At 48.1% G+C, this 19,371-nt stretch overlaps 1 protein-coding gene across 1 annotated transcript in view; it reads left to right on the top strand.

Annotated features, from left to right (window-relative positions):
• Plbd1 (phospholipase B domain containing 1) overlaps positions 1 to 19,371 on the top strand; it is a 50,820-nt gene that overhangs the window by 23,281 nt on the left and 8,168 nt on the right. The window contains exons 5-6 of the mRNA XM_021644294.2: positions 3,233 to 3,373; positions 4,159 to 4,303. Coding sequence (XP_021499969.1) covers positions 3,233 to 3,373; positions 4,159 to 4,303 — 286 coding nt within the window. The remainder of the gene's footprint in view (positions 1 to 3,232; positions 3,374 to 4,158; positions 4,304 to 19,371) is intronic.

Here is a 19,371-nt window from a genome sequence, read left to right as displayed (position 1 = left end):
TTCTTAATTGGTGATTGATGGGGAAGGGTCCAGCCCATTGTGGGTGGTGCCGTTCCTGGGCTGAGGGTTCTGAGCTCTAGAAGAGAGCAGGCTAAGCAAGCCAGGGAGAACAGGGGCTCCCCTCCCTGCCCTGTGCATCAGCTCCTGCCTCTAGGTTCCTGCCCTGTTTGTGTTCCTGTCCTGACTTCCTTTGCTGATGGAATAGTGATAAGGAAATGTAAGCTTTTTGGTGATGGTGTTTCAGCACAGCAACAAAACCCCTAACTGGGATACTGTATAAGAAAGAGAGAAAGGAAGAATAAGGTAGGGAGGAGAAGGGAGGAAGGAAGGAAGGAAGGAAGGAAGGAAGGAAGGAAGGAAGGAAGGAAGGATTACAGAACCTTCCTTCATCCTGATAGTTTCTCAGGCTGTGGGGAAAGAGGGCCCTGCCCTAAAACACTGGCTAGAGTTTCTGTGCTTCGTATGAAATCCAGGCATCTGTGTGCCCTCTGAAGCAGAAATCCCCCTCTAGCGCTATCACAAGGACACACTGGCAAATTTACAATGAGGAGGTGTGGGAAGCTGCTCATTACAGGTCACGTGTCACAGCACAAGATTTGAAACTATCCAGATGCAGGGAGGACCAGCCATACAAACGAAGTACCCTGATAGATCCAGGCTCTGTCTGGGAACAGCCTGGGGGGGGGGGGGGTTCTTAGTAAGTATGAAAGGAAGTGAGATGAAGGCAGTGTTTCTCACGTGCTGCCTCTACAGAAGGAAGATAACGATGGATGGAGCAGGGGATAGAGATGGTAGAGCTTTCCGACAGAGAGTAAGCAGTGAGTCCAGTGACCTGGTTAAGAGTAAAATCCCTTGCTGCACTATGTGAGCACAGTGAGAACCAACCCCCACAAATTATCCTCTGACCTCTGCATGTGCACAGTGACACACGTACACACACTCGCACACTTCCCACCCCCGACACACACAAAAATACATAATTTAAACATTTTTAAAGAATAAACCCCTAGGGTTCTGCAGAGTTGGCTCGGCAGTTGAGAGCACCGGCTGCTCTTGCAGAGGACATGGATTTGATATTCCCAGCACCCGAAATTGCTTTTACAACATCTGTGACTCCAGTGCCCTCTGCTGGCCTCCTTGGGTACTGGGTGCATACAGTGCACAGCCGTACAGGCAGAGAAAACATCTATTCACATAAAATAAAAACAAATAAAAACTTAAAAAATAAAAATAAAAAGCTAAAATTGCAAAAGCCTATAAAAGAGGAAAGCGAAAAGGATGGAACAGAGACGGCATCTCCTCAATGGAACTTGCTTGGTAGGACCACACTGGTCCTGACTACAAGCCACGATTTAACAGCAAAGAAAAACAACCTTTAAAAAAAAAAATGTGAGGTGAGGAAAATGAAGCCAATATACCTAACCTTTAAAGTTTTCTGTTTTACTTTTTGATATCATAATATAATTACATCACCTCCTCCTTCCCTTTCCTCCCTCTAAACCCTCTCATGTACCCCCCCATGATCTCTTTCCAATTCATGAGCTCTTTTTTTCATTAACTGTTGTTACATACATAAGTGTATTGTGTACATACATACGAATATATTCCTAAATGCATCAGTGCAGCTGGCCGCTCTCCCTGTCTCATTGGGCCCTCTGTTCTTGTCGTCCTTGTTCAACTGGTGTTGAAGAAGTCACCTTGGTGACGCTTCGTGGGTGTGGCCTCTGACAGTGACACAGCGTCACGGAGAAGTCCCTGCTCTCCTGCCTCTTAGCATCTTTACACCTCTTCTCCCACAACGATTCCTGAGCCTTAGATGCAGGAGTGTTTTGGAAACGTTTCCGCTGGGACTGGGCCCCACGCTTGCGTTTTCATTGGCTGTGGTTTTCTGCAGTGGTTTCCATCTGTTGCAAAGAGACGTTTCCTTGGTGAAATTTGTGAGGACTACAGTTACCTGTGGGTATACAACAAATGTCTAAGCTTTCAGCAGAAAGAAACAAACATGGGAATAAATCGTGTGTGGTGGTTCATTCCTATCTGTGCACTTGGGGGGTGCTGGGGCAGGAAATTTCTTTGAGTTCTTAACCAGCCTGACTATGTAGCAGAATGATATCTCAAGAGGCAACAAAAGAAAAAGGCTGGAGAGGAGGCTCATCCATTAAAAGCACTTCCTGTTTTTCCCCAGAACCTGGTTTTGCCTCCAGGTGCCCAGGTCAGGCGGCTCACTTCTGCCTGTCACTCCAGCTCCAGCAGGTCCAATGGCTCTGGCCTCCTCAGGCACCCGCACCCATGTCCACACACCCACCCATGTGCACAGGCCCACACACACGTATGCATAATTTAAAATAGTAAAAAAAATTTATTTTAAAAAGAGAACAGGCATGAAAGAAAAACAAACAAATCAGTGTTGTGTTTTAGTTCTGATGAGGATGGCCCCCAGAGGCTCGTAGATTGGAACACTATCAGCACAGTTGCTGGAACTGTTTGGGAAGGATCAGGAGGTGTGGCTTTGTTGGAGGAGGTGTGTCACTGGTCCCAGTTAGGGCTCTGTGCCTTGTGCTCCTGGAGCAGAGGTAAGCTCTCAGCTGCCACTCCAGAACCAAGCCTGCCTTCCTGCTGCCATGATTCTCAATGCGACAGTTATGGACTCTAACCCTCTGCAACCATGAGGCCCAACAAACTCTTTCTTTTACAAGTTACCTCGGTCATGGTATCTCTTCACGGCAGCAGAAACGTAACCAAGGCAGCTTATGAATGTTTCGCCAAAAACAAGGGCATGGACTGAGGAGATGGCTCCGTGGATAAAGCACCTGCTGTGTAACCATGAGGACCTGAGTTCAGATCCTCAGCGAGCCTGGGCTGAAACGCCAGCACTGTTCGTATCTGGAGAGTAGACAGTAGGCCTCTCCGTGAAAGAATCACGCTGGCCAAGGCAGAACACTGCCTCACCCGAGGAGGCCCTGCAGGGGAGCACCAGCAGAGGCTCTGTTTGTCGGCAAGGACTCTCACCCCCGGAATCTGCGCCGACACACCTGCGCTGACTTCCTTTCTCAGTCATAGGGGCGGGAAGTTAGTTTGGGAATGACAGTGACAGGCAGGTACACCTGTCGCAATGTCACACTCACACCCTGCACGTGACAATAATTGAGCAGGGCATTAGCAACATTAGAAAAGGACAAAACTGACCCGTGTCACAAGTCCGTGCTCAGTGCCGCCGTGTGTCCTTTCACAGCCCATGACGATGACCCAAATTCAGTTCCTGAACGCCGTCGGCGACCTGCTGGACCTCATTCCCTCCCTCTCCCCCAAAAAAGAGAGCAGCTTGAAGGTGTTTAAGAGATGGGACATGGGCCACTGCTCCGCTCTGATAAAGGTGAGCTCTGCAGCCCTTCTCCTCTGCAGCCCGCGCAGATATTTTTATTAGCATATATATATGCGCACTATACATTGTAACCGATGTCACACACTTTTTCCGCATGTCTGTCACCCATGTAGAGCAAACCTCTCCTCACCCATGTCAGGAGGCGAACCAGTGTGTGGGTCCTCCATGGTAGAAGTTAGGAACTCACCAGAACTGGGATGGAGGGAATTAGACATACCACCGTTTCCTTCCACAATTCTGCCAATGCTGTTCACACGTGCCGTTCCAGCCTTCCAGATTCTTCTGTTTTACACACCAGAAGGACGGTCTGTGTTGCTTACATTAAAGACTAAGGTTGCACTCATTGGCCATACTCTCCAATAATAAAGAAAGCAACAGCAGCGGAGGAGATCGGTAGTGCATCGGGTGATGGGCTTTTGCTGCCAAGCCTGAGGACCTGAGTTCAATCCCTGAGACCCACATGGTGGAGAGAGAGAACTAACTCCCACAAACTGTCCTCCAACCTCCACAGTGCGTGCCACGGTGCACTCACACCCACAGGAATACATTTACACACACACACATACACACACACACACACACACACACACACACGCACACACACACACACACACGCACGCACGCACGCACGCACGCACGTAAGTGAATCTAATTACTTTTGAGAAGAGAGTAGCATAAATATTTACCAAAGTTGACACATCCCCTGAGCGCCTCCTACATGTAGTACCTACACGCTTAGCACAGGCCTGCGTTACTAACTGTGATTCTGGCCGCAGGTCCTGCCTGGATTTGAAAACATCTATTTTGCCCACTCCAGCTGGTACACGTACGCAGCCATGCTCAGGATCTACAAGCACTGGGACTTCAAAATCAACGACAAGTACACCACCAGCAGCCGGCTCTCCTTCAGCAGTTACCCGGGTAAGCAAGTTCTGAGCGCCTTTTCAAAATAAAACGTTGGTGACCTGAAGTTAACTGGGGGAAGGACTAAGTGTGCACATCCGGGGTGCAGTCTGATCTTGAGACTGTTGTTTGAAGACGCAAGGTCGTCTACCATGACAGGCGTGGGTTTACAGAGCTGACAGGCAGCAAGAGCCCTGCACTTGTAAGTAGATGTGAAGAACGCATCTCGAATGCAGCTAGAACGTAAGTCTGAGTTCCCTGGGCTGTGTGGCGCTAGCAGACGAACTCGGCAGGCCCTGCTCTCAGTGTCTCCATTTCCCTCGTTCACAGCACCGTGTCCATTACATCACCTGGCTTGTGACCCCCTAGAACTCGGTCATTTTGCTAACGGGGTGACAGTAGGTAGACCTTTAGGCCTTGTGCAGCAGTCAGGAGAGCCAGAAATTACCGAGAGTTATAGCATGACTGGACACGACAGGTTCTGTCTCAATTACTTTTCCTGTTGCCAATAAGATGCCCCGACAAAAGCAGCTTAAGGGAGAACGAGTTTACTGTTGGGTCTCAGTTAAGGGTGCACCATGACGTAGAAATCCTAGAGGCAAGAGCTGGAGCACATGCTCACACGTATCCACAGTCAGAAAGCGGAGAGAGACAAATGCTCCCGGTGAGTTCCCTTTCTTCTGTCTGTCCAGTCCGTGACCCAAGCCTAGGGAAGGGGGCCACTGACTTGTAGGGTGGGTCTTGCTCACCTTAACCTAGGAAGACAGCCCTCCACAGGCTTAACTGGAGACTAAGTGGGTGGAGATAACCCTCACAGGCATGCCCAGAGGTTTGCCTCCTGGGCCACCCAAGAGCCCGTCAAGTTGACGATCGATATTAACCATGGTGGCTGAGTAGCCGAGGAGGGAGAGTGAGAGAGTGCCCCAATCACTTTATGGGGAAAGACATGGATGCTTGAGATGGCAGCAGGTACTGGCTAGGATTAGAACTGAGGAGCAGGACGAGGTCTCAGAGGGAGAGGAGGGCTTTCAAAGGCTGACGCCTAAAAGAGACGTGGGGATTGTCAGTGGAAGGGTCGCTTCCACTGACGAAACAGAGAGGCACACAACTCTAGCGAACACTGGGCATGTTGAGAGGGACAGCTACGCAGCTCCCGCCGACAGGGGCAGGGTGTGGGGCCAGTATTTCCAGAGCGCCACTGGCTAAGCACAGTGATGCATGAGTCTAGTCCCAGCACTTGGAAGGCAGAGGCAGGCAGGTCCTTGTGATTTTGAGGTCAACACAGGCTACAACAGAAAGTTCCATGCCACCTAGGACTACAGAGTGAAATCCTGGGGGGGTGGGGCAAAGAGAGAGGGAGGGAGAGGAAGAAAGAAAGAAAGAGAGAGAAAGAAGAAAGAAAGAAAGAAAGAAGAGAAAGAAAGAACAAAGGCAGAAAAGGAACAAGAAGGAAGGAAGGAGGAAGGAATAAAGGAAAGACACACAGGAGGTTAATGAGCCTGCTCAGTTGGTAAAGGACCCCGTTGCCAAGCCCCAGGACCTGAGTTTGATTCCCCGGACCCTCATGATAGGAGAGAATTAACTTCTTCAAATTGCCCTATGACCTCTACATATGCAATGTATGCCACATGCTCCCACATACAATAAACCAGATGCAATTTTAAACCTTTTTTTTTTTTTTTAAGAACACATAAGTCAACACAGATAACAGACACCTGGTAGAAACTCCAAAGCCAGCAAAGACACTGAGCGGCAAGGTCTTGCTGTCTGGCCACACCCTGCCCCCCTCCCCAGATCTGCCTCATGCCAGCACACCCAAAAGAACAGGCATTTTCGTCCTCCACGTGGAAAACGAAGCAAATCTTGTTTTAATTCTAATGTGTTTGGGTGCTTTGCCTGCCTATAGGTCTGCATACACATACGTGTCCGCTGCCCGTGGATACCTTAAAACTGGAGTTACAGATGGTTGTGAGCCGTCATATGGGTGTCTGGAATTGAACTGGGGTCCTCTACAAAAGCGACCAGTGGTCTTAGCCACTGAGCCATCTCCCCAGCTCCCTGACCATTTTAAAGCAGAAACATGAGAAGGCTCCCAAGTTAGCCCTGCGCTGGGGAGAAGGCAGTGAGGTGATGCCGAGAACAGACAGAACACAGACGAGGGGACAGGCAGAGAAGGCTGGAAGGGAGCGAGGCAAGCGCAAGGCCGTGCAGATGGCCCGTGGACGTGACCCTCACGGGGCTTCACTTCAGAATGCCTGGCTCATCAGACATGGAGGGCCCGAGCAGCCACCACCAAATATAGGGCTGCTGCCTTGCTCCCGGTGGCTGCAACCATGCCCACGCTTTCCCGACGGTCGGTCTGTGAGGGTGGGACACTGTGGTCCGTCTTCCAGAGGACACAGCGTGACAAAAGTGGCCACCAAGGTGCTACAGCTCGTCACAGACGTGTCCTTGTTCTACCTAGCCAGATCCTGTCAATTGTGTGTGTGTTCGAGTGTGCATGTGGTGTGATGTGGTATCCGTGTGTATGTGTGTGTGTGAGTGTGGTGTGCTGTGGTATCTGTGTGTATGTGTGGTGTGTGTGCATGGTGTGCTGTCTATCTGTGTGTCTGTGTGTATGGTTTGATGTGGTGTGGTATGTGTGCCTGTGGTGTATGCTGTGGTGTATGTGTCTGTGTGTGTGTGTGTGTGTGTATGTGTCTGTGTGTGTGGTGTGTGTGGCTGGTATGGTGTGGGGTATGGTACAATATCTGTGTGTGTGTGTGTGTGTGTGTGTGTGTGTGTGTGTGTGCACGCTTTCAGGAATCAGTTTTCTTTTTACTATGTGAGTTCTAAGGATTGAACTCTTGTTGTGCTTGACTGCAGACCCCCTCACCCACTGAGCCATCCCACAGTCCTCGGAAGGAACCCCTGAAAACACGTGCCCCAGCCCAGGGGAGTAGAGGGGCAGAGCAGCCCCTCACCCTGTGTCCATCGGCATAGCTGGGGGATTCCCCCTAAGCCAACGCCGAGTTCTGTGCTCAGCAGAGCCTGCTGACGGTGCAGACAGTGCCATGCGTGCCTTTGGCTGGGGGGAGGCGCAGAGCTGCTCTCACCCACAGCCTCACACCATGGACAGCTGTTCTCGCCCACAGCCTCCCACCGTGGAGAGCTGCTCTCGCCCACAGCCTCCCACCGTGGACAGCTGCTCTCACCCACAGCCTCCCACCGTGGACAGCTGCTTTCACCCACAGCCTCCCATCATAGAGAGCTGCTCTCGCTGCTCTCACCCACAGCCTCCCACCGTGGACAGCTGCTCTCACCCACAGCCTCACACCACAGCCTTTCACAATCCTTCCAGCAAGGGTCAGAAGGCCCCTAGAACAGCGGCTCTCCACCGTCCCCAGGCTGCCACCCTTTTCACGGCTGCTTGCATTGTGGTGACCCCAGCCATACAATATTTCCGCTGCTACTTCACAGCTGCAGTGTTGCTGCTGTTGTGAGTGGTAATGTAAATATCTGTGCAGGATGGTCTTGGGCGACCCCTGTGAAAGGGTCATCCGGCCCCCGACCCGCAGGTTAAGAACCTCTGCTCTAGGATAAAGTTGCCCCAGGGCCGCCTCCTCTAGAGGTCCCACAGCTTGAACAAGTAATTTCTTGAAGCACCTCCGGCTTCAGAGGCAGCTCTCTGTGGCTCAGTGGGAGGCTATAAATCTCTTGCAGAGCCAGGTTCGGCTTGGGGAGCAGGAGCAACCGGGTTGGAGAACTACCAACCACGGAAGAAGGGGGCTGTGGGAGGGGGCTGGCGCATGGGGCCAGAGGTGGAGCTGAGGTTTCCCATCACGTGGTTCCGGCCTCCCTTCTGCCCCACCCCAGAAGAAGGGAGATGGGACTGAGAACAAGGTGGGCAGGCGATCTTGGGAAGTCTGCCGCTCTGAGCACCTGCGCCAGAGTGACAGTCGCTCCAAATTGTGTCACACCCGTGCCTCTTACACAGACAGACAAATAAATGCAAAAACGAAACTCCTGCCAGTCAATTTATAGAGAAACAAGTGGTTGACTCAGCATGCAAAGTTGGAAGTTCAACTACACAGTGTTGTCAAAAGCTTAGCTCCCAGCTGCATTACCTGTGGCATTGTCAGAGCATTGTCAAAGCCACTGCTTTTCAACCCAGGAACAGGGAGAAGAGCGGGACAGCTCTGAGTCCTTCTCAAGAGCCGTCAAGGAGACCATGAGAAGCGTTGGTCAGCTTGGCCTCGGGGACAAGGCTCTCCTGTGAGGTCCCACCTCCCAAAGGTGCTGCTGTCCACCAGCAACAACCGCGAGACTTTGGCCTTAAGAGACCCTTGAGGGAGGGACCCGAGACCATATTAAAACTGGGGCATGTAATTTTAATCAAATTTATTCTTAAATAAGTTTTGATGCTGCTGTTTCAAAATGAACTTTTGAATCTTCTCTTCCTGTTTTCCATCGCACGTTTGCACACGTGTGTATTAGTTAGTCATTGCTATGTAACAAAGAGGCCTAAAAAATTAGTAGCTTAACACGTTACTGGGCACTTAGCCTCTCATGGATTTTGTGGGTGCTCAGATAGGTTCAGCTAGGACAGTGTGTCCAGGCCTTGGCTGGAAGACACAGAGACTGGGGCCCTGATGTGCTGGAGGTCAGATGGCTTAACGGAAGCTTGGGGCTTCCCAAGGGAACTCACAGGGCTGGCAGGGTAGCTTGCACTCTTTCCTCTCCACGCCGGGCTCTCCTCAGGAGTGACCAAGTGTCTCCACGATGGGGTGTTTGGTGTCTGCTAAACCGGCCAGGAGACAGAGCCAGTCTGCCTATTGTGACCTGACGCAGAGGTCACATGTGGCCACTTCTGCCACATTCTATTTATTAGAAGTGAGGGATTGTGACAAGTTCACACGAAAGCCAAAGAACCGAGACCTGAAAGTGTCAAAATATCCGTGGAACATTCTAGGCCACCGCTGTATCCTGCATTCGGGTGGCCGAGGTGAGGGCTGTGAGTTCGAGACCAGCCTAGGCTACATAGTGAGAAGGTCTCAAAAACCAAAAGCAGAGAAAGCACCGTGTAGACAGCGATTCATTATATTCTATTTTACTTTACTGTTTTTGAGGCAGGGTTCACGATGTAGCCCTGGCTAGCCTGACACTTACTATGTAGACCAGGCTGGCCTCAGACCCAAGATGTGCACGTGCTGTCACCGCAGAGCGCTGGAATTGAAAGCTCTGCCCCACCACGGCGTGCGCCCCCTGGCCTCCAGTGACATTTGCCAGTGTTCTTTGCTTCCCTGAGACCTCTCTCTGTTCATGTGTTGCACACGTAGGAGTTGTCATGCTCCGTGTATGTGTGGAGAACACCTAGAAGGAACCAGGCTCTCTGTGTCACGTGGGTCCGGGCATAGGGTCTTCAGGCTTGGTGGCGAGCCTGACCTTTACCCACAGAAACAGCTCTGAGACCCGCGAGTCTGTGTCCCGCCAGTGCGACACTTCTCTAACTTCCTCCTTTGGTCGGTTTATACACGGGAGACCGTCATCTCGGAATGAAACCGTACTGCTTCCTTCCCCTGCACACCTTGATGGCTCCCTCTCTCCCGGGCTACTGGAAACAGTCTAGGCTGTGCTGGAGACTTAGCTGGATGAAAACCGCTACGAAGTTGCCGGGACAAAGACTGGGGTCTCAGCCGCAGGTTTCCTGTCGGCTCCCGGCTTTCTATCGATGTGTGTGTGGTGGTAACTAACGTCCCTCCTCTTCCTGCTCTGCCGAGCGATTTTGTCAGTCAATGTTTGGTTTTATTTTGTCATCTCCCTTCTCGGCCCTACTGAGCGGAGCATATGGTTTTCCTTTTTTATTGACCTGGTGACTGATTGATGCCCATTGATTTCCAGACATTAATCTAGTTTCACATTCCTAGGTTAACCCTCATCATGATCCATCACTCCATTCATTTTTTTTATTCAAATTATCAATACTTTGCTAAGAACCTCTGTTTTCTGTGTCTAAGTGATAAGAGACACTGGGTATGTTTTCATTTTGAGATAAAGGTGTTAGCACCAGGGCAAGTGCATCTGTATGTCCTCAGCATAGGATTTGTTCTTCCTCTTACATCTCGTGAAGAGCGTCTTAAGGACTGGCATTATTCATCCTCTCCCTTAAGTGTTCAACAGGATTCACCAGTGAAGTCACAAAGGCATGGGATTTTTCAGGAACATTCTGAGGAATCTGCTTTCTTTCGTTGACATAAGCTCTAGTTGTCTACTTCTTAAATTTGTTCTTTTAAGGACTCTTTTCCTTCTAAGGTTTTTTGCTAGGAAGTTATTGATAATGTGTCCCCTGACATTTTGTTGTCTGTGAGACCTGTGGTCAAGTTTCCGGTCCTTCCCTTTGTATTGATCTTGTGCATTCTTTTTGTTGTTGTTTTTGTTTGCTTGTTTGTTTGTGGAATTTTTCAAGATCCAAATCTGAGTTCCACTAATTTGCTTCCTATTCCTTGTCAGTTTTTTTCTTTAGTTTCCATCTTATCATTATTCTTTCTTTCTTTCTACTTTATAAACTTAGATAATTGTTGACAGCGTCCTTTCACAATGGTGTTTGGTCCATTTACAGTTAAGGTAATATATTTTGGGACTTATGCTTGCCATTTTGATACTTAGTTTATTTCATCTGCCTTCTCTGTTCCTCATTCCCTGTTATAAGCATTTTAACACAATGATCTAAAAAAAAAAAATTGGTATTTGGGGTTGGAGAGATGGCACCGAGGACCCGCACTGCTCTTGAAGAAGGCCGGGGTTCAGTTGCCAGCACCTGTGGCAGCTCCCGTCTCCAGCCTCAGTTCTAACAGACACTAGGCATCGACTCACTGGGTATACACAGGCCGGCAAACCCTGAGGCCTAAAATAAGTGAAGCTGGAAGACTCTGTAGTTAATACCCAAGTTGGTTTTCTTGCCACATTCCTTCACACTGCACTGCCATTGTCACTGCTTGCTTAGGGACTGTAGTATACAACTTTAACTCACAACTCACTTCAGGGTAATATTTAATCAATCTTTAAAAACACAGGAGGGCTGGGGATACACTTCAATTGGCAAAGTGCTTGGAAATCTTAGGTTCAATCCCCTGCACCACTTAAACTAGGTGCAGTGATTTTACTGATAATCCTAGCCCTTGGCGGGGAGAAGAATCAGAGGTTCAAGACTAACCTCAGCTGCATAGTGAGTTGGAGGTTAGCCTGGGATGCTAGAGGCCCTGTCTCAAATAAATGATAGGGATCTGTGAGAGTAACAGTCCTTTGTGCTATATATGTTTGTGTGTATGAGTGTGTATATATATGCATATAATTTTTATTCACATATTTTAATGAAATTTTACATATATATATATGGTGTGAAGTAAATTGCTAGTATTTTATATTTGTCTCCGTGACTGGTGGCTTTTGTTTTCTTTGTGCTTATTCTCATGGAGCTTGCTGAGCCTATAGGATTTGTAAAATAGTATTTTTCATCACCTTTCAAGATTTTCAGAATTTACAGCTTCAGATCTTTAGTCCGCCTACCTCCGCTCCCGTTTGGAGAGTCCACTCACGACTGCCCTAGTTCCCAAGTGCTGGGATTACAGGGGAGCTCCCACATCTGACTCCTCACTGTTTTCACGAAGACAGCGCTGTAACTGGGCTCTCACCCGTGGGATCTTGGTTCACGTTGATCTCTTCTTTCTTGACCCTGTGTCCATATACAGACAAGATGTAAGAAAGGGAGGGTCAGGTCTCTAAACTTAACTCTAGGGGTCACAGTGCGATGCATAACAGGTAATGAAGAGCCTGAGGGAGAAAGCCTCATTCTCATCCTTAACAGTGCTGTGCCGCCGTTCAGTTTCTCCCCACATTTGGCCATTTTTCAGAACCTTCAAAGCGATTCTGATGAGAAATAGCAAGGAAGCTCACACCTCTAATCCCAGCCTCTGGGAGGCAGAGGCAGGCAGATCTCTGTGAGTTCAAGGCCAGCCTGCTCTACAGTGTGAGTTCCAGGAGAACGAGAGCCACATAGTAAGACTTTGTCTTAAAAAGAAGAAAAAGAAAGAAAGGAAGAAAGAAAGAAAGAAAGAAGAAAGAGAAAAAAGAAAGAAAGAAACAAAGAAAAAGACAGAAGAAGAAAAAAAAAGAAAGAGAAATAGGAGAGAGAAAAAAGCACCATGAGAATTTAGACCACATTCAAAGCTTAAATTAATTGCTACAAATCTTGTTTGTTTGTATTCATCTGTTATAGAGTAAAAAGGGAAACAAAATCTTTTTAGTTCCCTGGCTCTGTGGCATGTTATAAAGTCATTTAATTTCTACCAAAAAAAAAAAAAAAAAAACTGTCCAAGGGTATTTTATCTGATTCCTTAAAGACAGAAATAGGTTGAGAGACGGTGACTAGTCCACACAGATAGATGTAAGTCACACAACAATATGGGTTCCCACACAATATATCTGACTATAAATATCTATGTCTCTTTCCTGAAATGGCTCAAATTGTATTAAACAGAGATGACTAAAAGGAAGGGAACCATGAACTCAGCCTTTGGGGTTCCAGGAGCATTTGCTTGGGGATAAAGCTGGAACCCAAAGTGCTTTTAATTGACTCCAGTAACGGTGATCCCATGAGACCAAGGCTTCGAGCTTAATTACCTGTCATGGAAGCCTTCTGGAACATTCTGAGTGTGAGTCACCAAGCACGCGAGTGTTCTTTCTTTGCCTGTGTCTCTTATACAAACCTCTTAGATGTAATTGCCCCCCAAATATTTTAGGGGAACTTGCATAGCGTCCACACACCATGTCACCCATAGGAATACATCTTCTTGAAGAGCCACAGTGAGGGTGTGAGGTCAGAGGACAGTGGGGCAGGATCAGTTCTCTCTGTCCACCTACATGGATTCCAGTGATCAAACTTAGGTCACTAGGCTTGTGGAATAAGCACGTTCCCCCACTGAGCCTTCTGGCTGGCCCAAAAGGTTGCTTTCTTCTTCCCAGGCAGGGGTGTTTAGCTCCTGGCCATGCTAGCATGGGATGCAGCCCATCCTGTGAGAACGCCAGCTGCCTGTGTGGTCCACAGAGCGCAGGTTTTGCAATAGACACACGAGAAAACTTGAAAGGTGCGGATCCCGGGATGCTTTAGTCAGTCTTCAAGGTCCATGATGTGGTCACTTTCCTAGGTTAGAAGGGGGTCTGTTTAAATAAATGTAAGCCGTGAGCATTTTAACGTGCCACAATTGCTTTTACTAATTTCATGTTACCTCTTTGATCTTGGAGACTCTGCTGTAAAAGTAAAATCTATAGAAATATAGAAATGGTCCACAAGTGAGCACAGGCCCAGGCTGGCCTCAGACTAGCAGAGATCCACCTGCCCTTGCCTCCCAAGCACTGGGATCAAAGGTGTGTGCCACCACTACCCGGGCTGGCATTCATTTTAAAAAGCTTGAATCCAGGGCAGGGATGAGGGACACACTTTGCAAAGGATTACAGGCAGGTTTTGCAGCTAACACCGGCTTTCTCAGACTCCCTTTGGCGAGTGTTTTCCCTCCTTTGGCACCTTCCCAGCATAGGGTGCCTCCTGCGGGGCACACCTGTCTTAGTCATCTTCCACCCCCTGGCTCAGACAGCATCCTCCCTTATAACTCCAAAAGGCCCACTGTGCGTGCCATTCTCTTCCTGGTGAACTGGCCACTCAATGATTTCCCCCAGCTCCGCCCAGTCTAAACAGGCCCGTGACTCACTCACTCTTCTTGTTTCTGATGCAGTTGTGCATGTGAATAATCACTGTTTTCTTTTGCATGACTGCGCATCTGTTCCCATCACCCCTGTCAGGTGTGTGTGGCTAAAAAATAGCCGTGTTCCAAGTCTGTCAGAGATGATTCCTGACTTTCTGCTTACTAGCTTCAAGTAGTTTAACTACGGTGTGTATGCATGTGTGTGTGTGTGTGTGTGTGTGTGTCAAAGGATGGCTTCCATCCTTCCAGAGTGAGGAGCCCCAAGCGCTGTAGACGCATAAATATTATTCACTATCAACTTATTTTTTCAATTAATTTTACAGTTAATTTTTGAGCACGTGTTGTGTTAAACCGTTGGCACCTGTCGTGATGCCGAAATGAACAAGTGTGAGTCCACAAGACAAAAATTCCCTTTCTTAGTCGAGTTTACACACTGTGGGACAGAAAAAAAAAAACAAAAAAAACAAAAAAATGAAGTAAATGAACAATGAGGTTGGAGAGATCGCCCAGTGGGGAGAGTGCTTTGCCACACAAGCACAGAGACTTAGGTTTGATTCCCAGACCCCACATCAAAACCTCTGGGCTTGGTGGTGGTTGGGTGTAATCCCAGAGCTGGGGAGCAGGGACTGGTGGGTGTGGGCTTCACACCAGCCAGCCTAGCTTATGTGGCAAGCTCAGGGCTACTGAGGACTCTTTCTCAAAAAAGTAAGGCGGGGCCTGCAAGAGATCTAAGCTGGTAAAGGCGCCAGCTGCCAGGCTGGATGATCCAAATTCAGTCCCTGGGATTGGTGGAGAAGGAGGGAACCAGCTCCCACAGGTTATTCTCCAACCTCCACGTGCATGCCACAGCATGCTGGTGTGTGTGTACACACACACACTTTTTAAAACCTTTTTCTTGATTCTTTGTGAATTTTGCCTCATGCACCCCAATCCTGCTGGTCTCTTCGCCTCTCCATCCACTCTCTACCCTTGCAACCTCCCTCCCGAAAGAAAACAAAAACAGGAAAAAGAAGAACAAGCATCTCTCACTGTGGAAGCTTCAGACACAAACACACACTCTTAAGCAAACAAACGTAATTTAAGATCTTGATATGGGATTGCACATCTTCAGCCCTATACTGGGGAGCGGGGGAAGCAAGTGGATCTCTGTGAGTCTGAGGACAGCCTGGTATAGATGGCAAGTTCCAAACTATGCAGTAAGACCCGTGTCAAAAACACACCAAAAAACTGTGCATGAGACCCACAAGAATGAACACACACACATGCACACACGTACACATATCACAGGCATACACACACACCCAAAGCAAAAAAACAACCTAACAACAATAATCAAATCAAAGCAAGCCAGTTCAAGTTAATGTATTGTGTAACTGAATTATTGTCACCACATCAGTTAGCTATGGCTGGCTACAAAACAACCGAAACTTCGGGACTAGAGGCAGTCTGTGATCAATATTGTACTTCTAGGTTGGGGAGGTGATGAGGAGGGTCTCTCTTGGCATCTCAGAGTAGCCGCTAATCCCCTAGGCTTGCCTGTGGGCTGCAGAGCCAGCTCGTCAGACCTCTGATGTTGAATGTTCTGAATCAGCTGAAATTACAGGGTGGGTGTTCCTTCTTAGAGAACAAGCTGGCTCCGGCTGCTTTTCCAGCAGGTCAGGGCCACAAGAATAAGCGGGAGTGAGTGGGCGTCTCCTGAGTTCTCTGCTTAGAACACACTCTTCCTTTTTTTATTTTTTTATTTTTTGGTTTTTAAAGACAGGGTTTCTCTGTAGCCTTGGCTGTCCTGGACTCTCTTTGTAGACCAGGCTGGCCTCGAACTCACAGATATCTGCCTGCCTCTGCCTCCCAAGTGCTGGGATCACAGGCATCTCCTCGTCCAGCTCAGGCTTTCCCATTAGTGTTTTTAGAGCACAGTGTCAGAGACTAGAAGGCAGCCAGTGAACAGCTCTCCAGCCCATACTCTTTATCTTTTATCTGGGTCTTGACCTCTCCATCCCCCTGCCTGTGCCTCCTGAGTAAATGGGATTAATACAGGCACCACTACAGTAAGCATTAACAGTTTTACATTTGTTTATTTATTTAGTGTGTATGTATACACACAGGCCATTGTGTGTGTGTGTGTGTGTGTGTGCCATAAGAAGCATGTGGAGGTCAGAAGATAACTTTCAGGAGTATCTTCTCTGTTTCCTCCAAGTGGGTTCCAGGGATAGAACTCAGATCATCAATCGGGCTCGGTAGCAAGTACCTTAATCTGCTAAATCACCTCACTGGCCCTTAAAGTACACCCTATTTTCTGGAAAAAAAAAAAAAAGTTCCTTTTACTTCTTAAGCTCAGCAAGAAAGTTACCATGAGATGTCATCTTAGAGCACACAAGGGTAGACGTTTATAAGACTGGAGTTTCTCACTTTCCTTAACTGCTGAAAATCTGCCTTTTACGGCTTCTGGTGAGTGAAGGCAGCGAGAATGGGATTGATACAGCCAATGTTTCCCTTTAGAGCACTGTGTACTCTCCTTGAGGCTTTTCCTGGCTGTGTTTAAGGTCTATGCTACAGAGTCCCCATCCCCAAGTAGTTCTCGTGAACCAATTCATCATTTTGTTTTTGCTGTTCAAGAGCCCTGGAAAGCTGTATCTTTCTATCTTGTAGTGTCCTCAGCCTTCCTTACTCTACAAGGATTGTTAGAGTACAGCCCTCATGCACTCTTTCAGTACGAATGCCTGCCCTCTTGTGTCCAGAGAGGCTACTACAGCAAGGAGGGAGCTGGCCAGCCTGCTGTCTCAGAGCACAGAGAAGGAGCTTCCTTGCTTGCTCACAGCAGCCATGCTCGGCTGTACAGTCTGAGCACGGCAAAAGGAACTAAGGAATGAATGAGTCGTCCCCTTTGTCCCATATCCAGCCTGTGTCCTCCAGAGAGGGTACTTGCTGGAATTGCATTCCAGGGTGCTGTCAAGCCCATACAGACGCGAGTAGGTACCTCACTCTTGCTTCTGAATGCTCTTATGTAAGCTAACCCAGCCCATGGAGAAGCTCATGGAGCCAGCTGGCTCCTTCCACTAACATTGTGTCTCTGAAACTCTGGAAATTCAGCGTAGATTGTGCAAGCTGGAGGAAGTCACGCAGTCTCGGGCTGTCGGCAACCGCAGGGTTTAGTATGAGCGATGCGCATAACTGAGGTGCAGGCTGCTCTCGAGTCCTCTTGTTCCCTCTGTTTTCACTTACTGAGGCAGGTAAGAGTTTCATGCAGCTCAGGCTGGCCTTGAAGTTGCTAAGTAGCTGAGGATGACCTTGAACACCTGATCCCGTTTCTCTCACCTCCGAAGCACTGGGAATGTAGGCTACCACATCTGGCCACACTTCTGAGCCTTTGGCTTGATGTAACCGCTATGGGACCTCCATCCTACCTGGCCCATTCCAGGCTCTTAGAAGTTGCACAATGACACTCAGCATTCTGGTGGTGTGGCTTCAGGTGTGACATGTATGAGTCCTCTTTGTACATAAGAAGAGCATTTATTTTAATGTTTTGGGAGCGGAATCGGGGGTTGAGAGTTATTAAACTCCCGTTTCTTTAGATATTGACGTATACAAAAAGGTAAGTGGTTTAGGTGCAAAAAAGAAGTTAGTGTGAAGAAAAAATATTAATCAGCACATATGTTAAAGAATTGAGTGAGCCATTCCCAATGTGTACACTTAAATGTCAGATGTACCCTATAGATAGATTATATAGTTTTACCTTTTGGTTAAAAAAACCAAAACGAGGCGTGCTGAAGAGCACATGCTGCTCTTGCAGAGGGACTGGGTTTGGTTCCCAGAGCCCACATGGCAGCTCACAACTGTCTGTAACTCCTGTTCCCTGGGTTCTGATGTCCCCTCTAGACCCCCCAAACACTGCACATAAATGATGGACCTATGTAGGTATATCATGTAGGTATGTACACGCAGGCAAAACATTCATACTCATGAAATAAAAGTAAGCTTAAAATATCCCCAAACACTGAGAGCCAGCAAGATGATCCAGTGGGTAAAAATGCTTGCTTTGAAATCCTAATAGTATAAGTTCAATCCCTGGAGCCCATGACAAGGCAGAAAGAGAGGACCACTAAGGTTTCTACTGTTGTGGTAAACTCCAGGACCAAAGGCAAACTATGGAGGAAAGGGTTTATTTCAGCCACAGCCTACGACTCATCACCGGGGAAGTCAGCAGGGACTTGAGGCAGGAACCTGGAGGCAGGAACTGAAGCAGAGCATGCTCAGCTTGCTTTCTTAGACACACCGGGACCACAAGGACCACCAGGCCAGGGACGGGACCAGCCATGGTTTTCCGGGCTCTCTAATATCAATCATTAATCAAGAAAATGCCCCACAGGCCTGTCTGCAGAACATCTGATGGAGGCATTTTCCCAAATAAGGTTCTTTCTTCCCAGATATGTCCCAAGTTTATGTCTAGTTGACAAAAACAAAATGAAGCAAAAAAAAGAACCAGAAAAAGAACCAGCTACACAAAGGTGTTCTTTGATCTCCACTTGTGTCACAGTACAGGTGTCCCCACACGGTATATATACACACAACAATGGTAAACTGAATATAAATTTGAAAAACTCAAAATATTAAGAGAATAACAGTTTAGATAATAAAAAAATATAGGTAACAATAGTCAGATATGCCAAAAAGAAGAGGGAGCATTATGAAATAGTGGACTTTTGAGCCTATGTCAGTCTGTTCTATCATAACAGAAAAGTCTGGACTTCATAATTTCCCAATAGAAATCTGTTGTCCTCAGTTTTAGACACTGGGAAGTCCGAGGTGAGGGCAGCAGCCGACTCTCTGTCCATGAGAGCTCTTTCTTACAGCCAGGGCTGAGCTTCGTGTGCACGTACTAGAAGGAGCAAGCCTGCTCCAGCCCCTGGCCTCCTTCCGGAGGAGCCTCGTCTAATTCTGGGCTCTCAGACGTTGATTTAACATTCTCGGCCTGCACGGCACCTATGGTGCCCAGTCTACCTGTGCACACTCAGCCCAGCGCAGACCTCAGTACAATCCCACCCTGTCGCCAACAGTTAGAAACCGCCACCCACCAGGTCTCCTTTCAGAGCCATGTTCAGATGCAAACATGTAGATTCATCCACGATTCGAACTCATGCAGACTCCAATAAAATCTGTAAAGAACAGATTGGAAAAAGAAGAAAGATGATATCTCTAGCCTTAACGGCCTATCGATGGGCCCTGCTGATGCCCCCCTGAACTATAAATTCTGCAAAGTCCTGCTGAGTTAGGGATCTAGCTCTGGCTGTTGTTTGTGTGTGCTCCCGTAGCCCCCGTCCCCACTGGCACGCTAGAGAGAAGAGAAAGCCA

The sequence above is a fragment of the Meriones unguiculatus genome, chromosome 5 (genome assembly GCF_030254825.1).
Source record: "Meriones unguiculatus strain TT.TT164.6M chromosome 5, Bangor_MerUng_6.1, whole genome shotgun sequence".
NCBI lineage: Eukaryota > Metazoa > Chordata > Mammalia > Rodentia > Muridae > Meriones > Meriones unguiculatus.
Note: the sequence above shows the minus strand (reverse complement) of the source record. Positions and strands in the feature narration are given on the sequence as shown.